The following is a 13764-nucleotide window of genomic DNA, read 5'->3' on the forward strand; positions in this document are numbered from 1 at the left end:
AAAAAAAAAAAAAAAAAATTCAGAGAGGAAGCAACATGCCTAAATTTTTCCTGATTACACCATTATTCTTTTCATCAACTGCAATTTTTTTTTCATTTTCTGTGTCATGAAAATTCAGAATATAGAAATATTAAAAAATTTCAAACATTTAAAAATATAAAACAGGTATAGCTGAATTTGTAAAGGAAGAATTGATAGCTTGTGTTGACATTACTGTCATTTAAATGCATTTAAATAAAAAAAATTCATTCCTTGAAGTGGTCAGGTCTCCTTGTATAACAGTGTAACTACAGTAATAAAACACACACACACTTATACACACAAAGAAATCTCTATTCTTGCCCCTTCACACTTCAATTTGTTTGAGTAAGAAAAGGGAAATTCTATCTTGCTCCAAAATAATTTTGGGATTTTCAGCTTGTTTGAAGCTGCCACATCCTGTAACTATTTTGGTTTTATGATGAGTTCTCCCTAATAGAATCGCTAGATTATAAACTCACTTATTTTTAAAGCAATTAAAGTGAATTAAAATTAACTTTGCTTCGAAAATTTCCAGAACAATCTTTGTAACAAATTACAGCATCTTGAGACCTTATAAAAACAAAGTTGAGAATCACTACTCTAAATATTACATACAAACATCTCTTAAAGGAACTCAAAGCTCTGTAGAAATAATCATTTGTTTATGTGCAGACAAAATAGAGGGTTGATGGCAGAAATAGTATAATATGGGGGAAAGAATATTAGACTTGGGATTTCAGATTCTAGGTCAAACAGTTTATGCTTAGGCAAATAATTCACCTCTAAAAAACTCCCACATTTCTTAGCAGTAAAATAGGGATAATAACTGCCTTCATCACTTCACAGAATTATATAAAAAATAACAACATTTACTGACAGATACTGCTCTAAGCGTATTAGTGCATTATATGTAACACATAATTTAATCTACACAGTAACTAAGACTTAGGGGTTGAGTTTTCTGTATGTGGTCAAACACATACAGAAAGTGATGAGTAGAAGAATCTAGATTTGAACCCAGGCATTCTGTCTCCAGAACTGGCATTATCAATCACAGCTAAGCAATAAGAGATGAGTACTTTGCAAACCATCAAGTACTTTCTAACATAAGGTCATTATGAAGCCAGGCATAGCAACTATATGAATTCTATAGTTCCATGACAGATTATTCAAATACAAGAATAGAATCAGTTCAATTCTATTTCCACAGACTGTTTTTTCGTCAAATTGGGATGATGGGGTTTCCTAGTACAGGCAACCAGATATTTTAATAAGTATTTGAAGAGTGATAAAAGAGTATGGCCTTATAATACAGAAACTACATACTGACCTCTGAAATCAGATCTCTTTTTGGCTTTCAGGCAGGGCAACAGCCACAGAATATGTACCTGTACAGCTGCTTCAGTTATTTATGCTGGAGTACATTCTGACTGTTCAGGACTCATGTCGCACTGGTTGTTACAGAACTTGAATCTCACACTGCCTAAATAAGCCTAATTTTTAAGAGTAATTCTACTTAAGTTACCTTATAAAAAGTAGGCAACCTCATTTTGATTTTAAAAATGAACTGAGCAATTTACGTATCAAGCACTCTGCTTGTTCTTTTAAACATACATTCAATTCATAAACTCTTACAACCCAGAGAAGCATTGTTGCCAATTTACAAATGAGGAAACTGCAGCTCAAAGAGCCTGAGTCACTTTCCTAAGGCCATAAAGACTGTATATGTTACAGATGGGATTTGAATCTAAGTCTTCTGACTGGAAGTTCATAGTTCCTTCGATCAACCCATCACCAAACTAAACTGGAGGTAGTAAAAAATCATTTAAAAAAAACTCAACTTCTCTTTATATGAAAAAGATACTATAATTACTTCTTGGCCTTTAGGCTAAGATCAAGTGAAAAGATATTGTAGCTAATTAGTTATTTACTGAAGAGCAATAGGCTATAAATGTTATGATTTTCCCTAAGTCAAGATAATTAGATGAGGAAGAACAACATGCCAGTGGGGCATTTCTGTAATGAACAAATTTAGTCTTGGGTTTTACCATATACTGAGATTACAGCCAAGATGAGCCACGCAGTCCATTCAGGGAGGTACTTGATAAACACCAGGGCCATGAGGGCACTAATCATAATGAGATATGCCTGCTGGAGTCGAAGTGGACCTTTCCAGTGAATGGAAATCATTCCCACCACACCAAAATTCCAGATCAGGAGCGCAACAGTAATGTAGTCCACAGCAACATTATAGGTTTTAAACACTTCTCTGAAAAAAATTAAACAGATTTTAAAAGATTTATGTATAATATATATATATATATATATTTTTTTTTTTTTAAAGAGATAGGGTCTTGGCCACGCGTGGTGGTTCATGCCTGTAACCTAGCACTCTGGGAGGCCAAGGCAGGTGGATCATTTGAGCTCAGGAGTTCAAGACCAGCCTGAGCAAGAGCGAGACTCTGTCTCTACTAAAAAACTAGAAAGAAATTAGCTGGACAAAAAAAAAAAAATTATATATATATATTATATTAGCCAGGCATGGTGGTACATGCCTGTAGTCCCAGCTACTCAGGAGGCTGAGGCAGGAGGATCACTTGAGCCCAGGAGTTTGAGGTTGCCGTGAGCTAGGTTGATGCTACGGCACTCTAGCCCAGGCAACAGAGACTATGTCTCAAAAAAAACCAAAAAAACAAAGAGGGTCTCACTCTGTCACCTAGGCTGGAGTACAGTGGCATGATCACAGCTCACCATAATCTCGACCTCCCGGGCTCAAGCAATCCTCCTGCCTTGGTCTCCCAAAGTGCTGGGATTACGGGCCTGAGGCACAGCGTCCAGTCTTATGTATGATAACTTTCATCACAACATTGTTTAGAATGATGGTTCCCAAATATTGATATTTATATCCTGCCTTTATAATTTTACTACAGCCTACATAAATTGTGCTTGATATAGGATAAACATTTCTTTAAATTAATTCCCTCTTTTCCTCAAGTTGAGCTTATTTTAACAGGAAGCTCTTTATCATTCATATAAATGGGAAATCAGTATCACAAGCCATAGCTATAAAGATAAGTATGAAAACTGAAAAAGGCCATATGCCATCTAAAATACCACATTATGCTTTGGGAAATACATTTAAAATATCTGAAATTAGAAGTAATTAAACATGCACCAAAAAATTTTATAGGTAGGACATAAATTTTCACACAATGAAATTTAGCAGTGATTTATATATATATATATATTTTACACACACATAAACATGGAATATAGGCATAACACAATGCTGCTTGAAAAAAATATGATCTTATTTATATAAAATACTATAAGAGAAGAGTGGGCAAGAAATTGATGTATTAATTCCTAAAAGATGACAGGACTTGTCTTTAGGTGGTGAGAGTCTAGTCATTTTTCACTTTTCTGTAATTTTTTTTTTTTTGAGACAGAGTCTCACTTTGTTGCCTGGGCTAGAGTGCCGTGGTGTCAGCCTAGCTCACAGCACAGTCAAATTCCTGGGCTCAAGTGATCCTCCTGCCTCAGCCTCCCAAGTAGCTGGGACTACAGGCATGCGCCACCATGCCCAGATAATTTTATATATATATGTTGTCCAGCTGATTGCTTTCTATTTTTAGTAGAGATGGGGTCTCACTGTTGCTCAGGCTGGTCTTGAACTCCCGAACTTGCGCAATCCTCCCGCCTCGACCTTCCAGAGTGCTAGGATTACTACAGGTGTGAACCACCACGCCCGGCCTCTTTTTTATTATCTTATATGATATCTTTTTTTTTTTTTTTTTTGGTAAAAAAACAAAAACAATGAACATCTAGTGTTCTATTTTAATTTTGAGGGAAAAAAATCCCCCATCTAAAAAGAAAGAGGCTGCAACTATAGAAGATGCCCTAGGTAACTGAGGAGAAAGCAACCACTCCTTTATTTAAGTATAAAAACTTTGGGTTACTGGTACTATTCCAGGACGATGATTCTTCTCCCATTTTGAAATCCAAAATGAAGTAAATAATCACATTTATGGACAATGTAGATATTTGTATTAAGCATTTCAGATATCCTAGAACTCAAAAAATACTTATTAATCTTTGCCTAGGCAATATATGATAAGATTTAAAATTCACAATAGATACTGTGAAAAGTTTTCCTCCCCATTCTGTCCCACAATTCCCCTCTACTAGAGGAAAGCACTATTACTGATTTCATGTGTATCCCTCCAGAGAGAGTTTATAACATATCATAGACACAAATGATAGCATACTATATACAAATATAGCATACTATATTCTGTACCAGGTTTTTTTTCCTTACTAATACAATGGAGAATTTTCTACACCAGTATCCAGTGTATCAGAGCTACCCCATTCTTTTTAATGGCTATTTTAATTTTTTTTAGATACAGAGTCTCACTATGTTGCCCAGGCTGGATTCAAACTCCTGGGCTCAAGCAATCCTCCCACCTCAGCCTTCCGAACAGTAGGGACTATAGGTGTGCGCCACCAAGCCCAGCTTATAATGACTTTCTTTATGGACGTACCATAATTTATTTAACCAATTTTCTATTGATGGATATATAGACTGATTCTATCCTTTTGCTATTAGAAACAATACTGTAATGATTATCCCTGTAATTTACTAGGTTCAGGACATATGCATCTAATATTTTAATGGATTTGTCAAACTGGTCTTAATAAAAAGTTATATATCAACGTGTACACATTTATTTCCCTGCATCTTTGCCAGGATATTATCAAATTATTTGATCTTTGTTAACTTAATATATAGCCTTAATTATTATAGTATTAATCTTATGAGGAGGGTGTATGTGTTTCCTTTCTTTGAGACAGGGTCTCTCCTTGTGACCCAGGCTAGAGAGTACAGTGGTGTCATCATAGCTCACTGCAACCACCAACTCCTGAGCTGAAGCTATCCTCCTGCCTCAATCTCCCCAGTAGCTGGGACTACAGGCTTGTTCCACCCACCACACCTAGCTAATTTTTCCTTATTGTATTTTATTTTTTTTAATAGAGAGGGTGGTCTCACTCTTGCTTAAGCTGGTCAGGAACTCTTAGCCTCAAGCAATCCTCCTATCGGCCTCCCTAAGTGCTAGTACCTAGCCCATTCTTAAATTTTCTTATTTAATAATAATTTGTGTTTCTCTGTTAACTATAACTTTCTGTTACATCTTTTGTCCATTTTTTGGTTAGGCTGTTGATCTTATTTTCATGTAGAGGTTCTTTACGTATAAAGTAAATGAGTGTTTGTCTATGAAATGAGTGGAAGATATGTTTAGCGGTTTGTCATTCATCCTTTGATTTTGTTCATGGTGTGATTTTTTTTGTTTGTTTTTTGCCTTTCAGAATTTTTTTTAAATGGAGATGAATTTATCAATCTTTTCTGTGCCTAGGGTTTGTATCATACTTAAAAGGTCCTTCCTTACTGTAGTATTATTATAATATTCCCTCTTCACCATATTTTCCTCTAGTTAATAGTTCTAATTTCATATTTAGATCTTAAATCCATTTGGAACTCACACCAGTATAGATATAAGGAAGGAATACAAATTTTTCCCCCAAATGACTACCTAATTATCCTAACATCAATTACTAAATAATCCATCTATAGTCTACTAATATTAAATTTAGTTTATGATAAACTAAATTTTGTCATATATTTGAGCATTTTTCTACACTTTCTAATCCTTTCTGTAGGTCTTACTATTTTAATTATTGTAAGCTTTATAATTTCATATCAGGTAGGCCTAGTAGTCTTTCATTTCTCTTCTTTTTGTGGATATCCTCATTTATTTTTCCAAATAAACTTTAGAATCTTCTTATCTAGATTAAAAATAACAATTGGGCTTATATTAAGTATTAGAATAGCCAGGGGTAGTGGCTCATGCCTATAATCCCAGTACTTTGGAAGGCCGAGGCAGGAGGACTGCTGGAGGCCAGGCTGTTTGAGACCTTCCTGAGCAACAGAGAGACCCTACCTCTACAAAAAAGAGAAAAATTAGCTGGGCATGGTGGCATGTGCCTGTAATTCCAGCTACTTGGGAGGCTGAGGTAGGAGGATCTCCTGAGCCCAAGACTTTGAGGTTGCTGTGAGCTGTGACGACACCACTGACCTCTATTCTACCCAGGTGACAGAGTGAAACTGTCTCAAAAACAAACAAACAAAAATAAAACTTAAGATTTCTTGGGAGTATACCTACAAACAAAAAGTGTTTTCTTTATATTATATAGTGAGACCAGAGGATACATTTTTCAGGCCGGGCGCTGTGGCTCACGCCTGTAATCCTAGCTCTTGGGAGGCCGAGGCGGGCGGATTGCTCAAGGTCAGGAGTTCAAAACCAGCCTGAGCAAGAGCGAGACCCCGTCTCTACTATAAATAGAAAGAAATTAATTGGCCAACTGATATATATATATAAAAAATTAGCCGGGCATGGTGGCTCATGCCTGTAGTCCCAGCTACTCGGGAGGCTGAGGCAGAAGGATCGCTCGAGTCTAGGAGTTTGAGGTTGCTGTGAGCTAGGCTGATGCCACGGCACTCACTCTAGCCTGGACAAAAAAGTGAGACTCTGTCTCAAAAAAAAAAAAAAAAAAAAAAGGATACATTTTTCATTTTAAAAAATCCTATACTATTTACATGAGAAAAGATGCATATCCATATTATATTATGGATAATATAAATTGATAATAAAAATCTTCAAGCAGATAAATAGGTAAAGGACAAAGATAGAATTTATATAAGAAAATATAATGAATATGTAAAAATACTCATGTTAACTAGTTATCAAAAATACATAGTAAGGCCAGGCGTGGTGGCTCACATCTATAATCCTAGCACTCTGGGAGGCCAAGGCAGGAAGACTGCTTGAGGTCAGGAGTTTGAAACCAGCCTGAGCGAGATCCAGTCTCTACCAAAAATAGAAAAATTAGCCAGGTGTGGTGGTACTGCAGTCCCAGCCTCCCAACTCAGGAGGCTGAGGCAGGAGGATTGCTTGAGCCCAGGAGTTTGATGTTGCAGTGAGCTACAATGTTGCTGCACTCTAGCCTGGGCAACAGAGCAAGACCCTGTCTTAAAAGAAAAAAAATTAAAAATTAAAAAAAACAAAAAACCCTTAGACAGAACTGATGTCTTATGACACATGTATTATGTCTATGTAACCTCGTATAATTTTCCATTTGTTTAAGTTTTCTTTTTAAGCCCTTTAGAGGCACTGAATATTTCTTATTAATAGATCTTATATAATTCTTCTTTAATCCTATATATGTTATCTATTTTGCTGTCGTCATAAACAAGATTTTTCCTTTCAATATGTCTTTAGAACTAGCTATTTATGTGAAGACTACTGATTTGTGTTTAATTTTGTATTCAACCGTTTTACCAAATTTACTTAGTGATTCTAATTGTTTTTTGGTTAGATCTGAAACAAGGCAATCATTTTATGTCCAAATAATTGACAATTTAACCTTCTTCTCCAAATTATATAGCTCTTATTTCTTTCTCTCATTTAATTGTATTTGCTAGTCCCTCCACTGCAATGTTAGACAATAGTGGTAATAAAGAAAACCCTCACCTTGTTCCTGACCTTAATATGTAAGCTTTTAAAGTTTCCCTATCAGGATGATATTGGCTTTCAGAATAAGAGTCACACCTTTTTTCATGTTAGAGAAGTAACCAGCTATTTTTTTTATTAAGGAACTTGGTCAGGCCGGGCGCTGTGGCTCACGCCTGTAATCCTAGCTCTTGGGAGGCCAAGGCGGGCGGATTGCTCAAGGTCAGGAGTTCAAAACCAGCCTGAGCAAGAGCGAGACCCCGTCTCTACTATAAATAGAAAGAAATTAATTGGCCAACTGATATATATATATAAAATTAGCCGGGCATGGTGGCGCATGCCTGTAGTCCCAGCTACCCGGGAGGCTGAGGCAGAAGGATCACTCGAGCCCAGGAGTTTGAGGTTGCTGTGAGCTAGGACGCCACGGCACTCACTCTAGCCTGGGCAACAAAGCGAGACTCTGTCTCAAAAAAAAAAAAAAAAAAAAAAAAAAAAAAAAAAAGGAACTTGGTCAAGAACAGGTGTTGAATTTTTTTTTTTACGTTTTACTTCCCTATCTTAATGGGAAGTTGAATTTTATCAAATGCCTTTTAACATGTACAGAGATGATGATCTAACAAAGTGGTGACTTATACTGAGAGTTCCTAATAATGAACCAGTCTTCCATTCTGCAAATAAACTCCACTTGGTCATAATCTATTATTCTTTTAATTTATTGCTGAATTCTATTAATATTTAATTATTCCTTGATATTGACAAGTAGGATTGGTCTACAGTTTTCTTCTTGATACTTGTAGAGTTTAGTTATTAATGTTATGTAGGCCTCATAAAATGAATCTGAAAGCTTTTCTTCTTTTTCTACATTCTGAAACAGGTGAAATAGTATTAGAGTTATCCATTCCTTAAAGGTTTTAACAGAATTTCCCTATGAAATCAGTGGGGCCTGGTACTGTTGTTGATATTAGTAGAGGTAGAATAGAAACTTCTTCAGCAAACTTCTGTATTTTTTCTTTGTTCTATTTTTTTAAATTAATTAATTAATTAATTAATTAATTTTCTTACAAGCCACACCAACGGACTTTGCTCTGTTTAGATTTTCCCTCTTCAGTGGTCAGTCTTGGTAATTAATTTTTTTCCTAGAATATCATCCATTTCACACAGAATCTCACATTTGCTTTTTTTGTCTGTGGTTGTTCCTCCCTACCCCTACCAAGGAAATAACTCTTCAATTTATTTATTAGTTTTACTACCTCTTCCTAATTTAAGAGCTAGTACAATGGTTTACAATTTAGCCCCTGGGGGTGAAAGAAAGAGCAGGATGGCAAATCTCTGAGCTTTGCTATTCTTTTCAACAAAGTATTTTCGCTTTTTTCTACAATGTATGTGAAAATTTCACGTAAGATTTCATATGAAAGAAAAAAAATCACTGATAAAAAGAACATAAAGTGTGAAAATAAATTCATGTTTACATACATTTTTGAAATCCTTTCTTAACATTCTCATTCATAGATTTCTACTAGAAGAATACACAACCTTGAAAAAGGCTTAGAATTAACTACATTCTTGAGTTCTTTTCAAGTCTACCTATTATAAGGAAGAACAAAAGAATACCTCATCAGTAATACTGACCTGTCTTTTGGATTCCAAGTCTGACCTATTATGTAGAAACAATTATAACTTTAGAGTAATTCATCAACAAAATACATGACTTTAAGTGACAGTTATGGAGCACGGATACAGTCAATTTCTGAATGGTAGACCAATCACAACTTACCCCAAGTAAATGAAGGAAAAAAAGAACAGCAACAATAGAGATGATATGATCAGCCAGGCATGGATGACCTAGAAAAGAAAGCATTTCAATATAATAAACAGGTTCCACAACCCTTAAAAAGTACAATATTTTTACCCCCAAAATAGTCTATCTGTAAATGTTATGCTTTTAAAATATCAGAACAAATAGCTTTGGGATATTTACATATTTATATGGAACTCTTTGGTACTGACTTACCCATAATATAAAATAGAAACTTAAACAAGACATATATAAACTTTTCAAAATAGGTGAAATTTTTAAAAAGGAAAGAATGTACTCTAAAATATCAAATTATCAACAGGTAACATGTAAGGTTTAAAGTAGAAATATTTTCAATGGAGTAATCTTATAGTGTTTCTGAAATAACAAAAATAATTGAAAATCAGATATTTAATTAAGTGATCTACATATACACATATCAATTTTACAGAGAAATAAAGCCCTCTAAATTATATAACCATTTGACATAAGAATATTCAGAATCTGAAGTTTCAATAAGTACTACAATACTCTGTGTTTATTTTATATGATTCATTAAGTATTAATAATAAAAATTCTAAGCCTATCATTCAGAATTTATACAGCATTACGTATTATAAATACTAGTCATTATTACTCATGTGTAGCTTAATGAAAGCTAGAATGAAAATTTTATTTTTGTAATCTATTAAATAAGATTAAAAATAATTTAAGTCAGAGTCTCACTCTGTTGCCTGCGCTAGAGTGCCGTGGCGTCAACCGAGCTCACAACAACCTCAAACTCCTGAGCTCAAGAAATCCTCTTGCCTCAGCCTCCCCGAGTAGCTGGGACTACAGGCATGTGCCACCATGCCCGGCTAATGTTTTTTTCTATATATTTTTAGTTGGCCGATCAATTTCTTTCTATTTTTAGTAGAGACAGGGTCTCGTTCTTGCTCAGGCTGGTTTTGAACTCCTGACCTTAAGCGATCCACCCACCTCAGCCTCCCAGAGTGCTAGGATTACAGGCATGAGTAATGATGCCTGGCCTAAGATTACATTTTTTTTTTTTTCTTTCTTTACGTAGGCAACATGAGAATAATAAGATTACATTTTTAAAAGCAGAATGTAAAACTATGTACTACTTGATTCTCATTTTGTTAAAAGGTCTTTACATGTGCCTCTTCATGTAGACAGAAAACATGTCTGAAAGGAAAATATTAATATCAACTTTGGTTGTCACTGACCATTGGAAACAGTTTTCTTCTTTTAGTGTTTCTATATTTTCTAAATGTTATACTATAAGCATATGTTAGTTTTGATTCAAAAGAATGGTGCTTTTATTTTTTATTTATTTTTTGAGACAGAGTCTCACTTTGTTGCCCAGGCTAGAGTGAGTGCTGTGGCGTCAGCCTAGCTCACAGCAACCTCAAACTCCTGGACTCAAGCAATCCTCCTGCTTCAGCCTCCCAAGTAGCTGGGACTACAGGCATATGCCACTATGCCCTGCTAATTTTTTCCATATATGTATTAGTTGGCCAATTAATTTCTTTCTATTTATAGTAGAGACGGGGTCTTGCTCTTGCTCGTTTCGAACTCCTGACCTCGAGCAATCTGCCCGCCTCGGCCTCCCAGAGTGCTAGGATTACAGGCGTGAGCCACCCAGCCCGGCCAGAATAGTGCTTTTAAAAATAAAAACATCCCCACATTCCCTTGCCAAAAACCCAAGGTAAAAAGCATCTCTTGGCTGGGCGCAGTGGCTCATGCCTGTAATCCTAGCACTCTGGGAGGCCGAGGCGGGCGGATTGCTTGAGTTTAGGAGTTCAAGACCAGCCTGAGCAAGATCGAGATGCCGTCTCTACTATAAATAGAAAGAAATTAGCCAAACAACTAAAAATAGAAAAAATTAACTGGGCACTGTGTCCACAGTGTTGTTTGCCTGTAGTCCCAGCTACCTGGGAGGCTGAGGCAGGAGGATCACTTGAGCCCAGGAGTGATTGGCCAACTAATATATATAGAAAAAAGTAGCCGGGCATGGTGGCACATGCCTGTAGTCCCAGCTACTCGGGAGGCTGAGGCAGCAGGATTGCTTGAGCCCAGGAGTTTGAGGTTGCTGTGACCTAGGCTGACGCCAGGGCACTCACTCTAGCCTGGACAACAAAGTGAGACTCTGTCTCAAAAAAAAAAAAAAAAAAGACTAAATAACTAATTACTGATTATGAAAACACACAGTTAATTCACAAAAAGAGCTGGATTAATCTTTACCAAGTGAATATGCAAATATATTAATTTATTATTTTAATATGCATTTCTTTTTTTACTAATGAAGAAATACACTCACATTTATCTATCTACTTATTTATTGGCAATCTATATTTCTTTTATAATTTCTCTGCTCAGGCTTTTTTGATTGGTTAGGATGTCTATAAGTATTCTTTATGTTGTAAAATTAGCCCATCACCTATAAGAATGGTTGTTTAATGGTTTTCCTATTTAGATTGGCCATTTATGTTGTAATTTTCTGAATTCAAAGCCTCTTATGATGACTAAATAGCACCCCCTTTTTCTACAATATCAGGGGGTAAAATAGGCCTTCCTCATCTTGGAAATCATGTGGCTCACACCTGTAATCCTAACACACTGGGAGGCCGAGGTGGGAGGATCACTTGAGCTCAGGAGTAAAATTAGGTGGGCGTGGTGGCAGTACAGGTCTGTAGTCCCAGTTACTTGGGAGGCTGAGGTGGGACAATTGCATAAGCCCAGGAGTTTGAGGTTGCAGTGGCTACTATGACGCCAATGCACTCTACCCAGGGTGACAGAGTGAGACTCTGCCTCGATAAAGTAAAAATAAATAAATGTTTTTTTACAAAAAGAAAAAAAAATTAAAAGAAAATCCTGTGCCAAAGGCTCTGAAAGAAAAGTGCCCTACTTCAGTATACAACAGCAAATATTTCCTCTAAACCCTGAACTGTCCAGGACAGAAGTCATGTGACTTTAATAAATTATAGTTCCAACTATAACAAATGATGTGTAATAATTAACTGCCTTTTCTGTTTCTAGTTTTTTTTTTTTTGAGACAGAGTCTCGCTTTGTTGCCCAGGCTAGAGTGAGTGCCCTGGCGTCAGCCTAGCTCACAGCAACCTCAAACTCCTGGGCTCAAGCAATCCTGCTGCCTCAGCCTCCCGAGTAGCTGGGACTACAGGCATGTGCCACCATGCCTGGCTACTTTTTTCTATATATATTAGTTGGCCAATTAATTTCTTTCTATTTATAGTAGAGACGGGGTCTCGCTCTTGCTCAGGCTGGTTTCGAACTCCTGACCTCGAGCGATCTGCCTGCCTCGGCCTCCCAGAGTGCTAGGATTACAGACGTGAGCCACAGGTGCCTGGCCTGTTTCTAGTTTTTTAAGGTTTGGCTTTTAGCTTCCTGTGCTTCTTCTCATAGACATTGCACAACTAAGCAGTGATATGAGAAATTCTTAGGGTTTATTTCCAAACAGGTTCTGGCAAGTTTCTGAATTTCTGACTCAAGAGCTCCTTTTACTTTATACCAGGAGTCAAAGTAAACAACTTATTTCTATAGAATTGGCTATGCTTGCTAAGACTTGAACATTAAAAAACAAAAACAATACAACACTAATGAATAAGTAAGTATGAAAATCTGGCTGAATATATACCTTTTAGACTATCTAAAATGAAGCATACTTGATAAGACATAACTAGATAAGACAGTTAAACACATTCCACCCCTCTTTCCCCATGAACACAACTATAAAACCTGGGCAGAAAGCAGACAGTAGTCATTAGAGGACAATAAGTAAAAAGAAGTAGGTGGGTTGGGGAATTAGAAGTACACTGAAGCAGCAATGACCTGACCACTTTTTTCCTCCAGTACCACCTTCCTCCTCCTCCAGAACTCAACACAGCTCAAGGAGGCATTAGCAAGACAATGGGAGCTCCAGAAGTCCTCCAGTTCTAGCTGGAGGAGCAGGAAGGGGTCTCCTAACAACCAAAGTAAGTGTAAAAATACAGTTTTTCTTTCTTTTTTCATTCCCCCCCTCCCTCCCTTTTCTTTCTTTTCTGTCCTTCCTTTCTTTCCTTTCCTTGCTTTCTTCCCTTCTTCCTTCTTTTTCTGTTTCCCTTCTGTTTCTTTCTTCCCTCCTTTCTTTCTCTCATCTAACTTTCCTTCTTTCCTCTTTCTCCCTTTCTTCCCTTTTTTCTCCTTCCTTACTTTCTTTTTCTTCCTCCCTCTCTTTCTTTCTTCCCCTTTTTCTCCATCCTCTCATGCCCAGCCCCCAAACAATCTTGTGGGGATGCCAGGAGCCTAAAGTTCAGAGAGAGGAGAACCTTCCTCTCTGACTGGAAAAGTGGTAGTCCCCAGAGAGCAAGGCCAATAGCCCCT

At 36.6% G+C, this 13764-nt stretch overlaps 1 protein-coding gene across 3 annotated transcripts in view; it reads right to left on the reverse strand.

Annotated features, from left to right (window-relative positions):
* The window catches only part of PSEN1 (presenilin 1), a 64292-nt gene that overhangs the window by 16596 nt on the left and 33932 nt on the right, over positions 1–13764 (reverse strand). For all 3 annotated transcript variants that reach the window (XM_076003615.1, XM_076003614.1, NM_001309945.1), the window contains 2 exon segments: positions 9364–9431; positions 2070–2290 (listed from right to left, as the gene is read on the reverse strand). In XM_076003615.1, the coding sequence (XP_075859730.1) occupies positions 2070–2290; positions 9364–9431 (289 nt within the window).

Source organism: Microcebus murinus, chromosome 6, assembly GCF_040939455.1.
Source record: "Microcebus murinus isolate Inina chromosome 6, M.murinus_Inina_mat1.0, whole genome shotgun sequence".
NCBI classification, from domain to species: Eukaryota; Metazoa; Chordata; class Mammalia; order Primates; family Cheirogaleidae; genus Microcebus; species Microcebus murinus.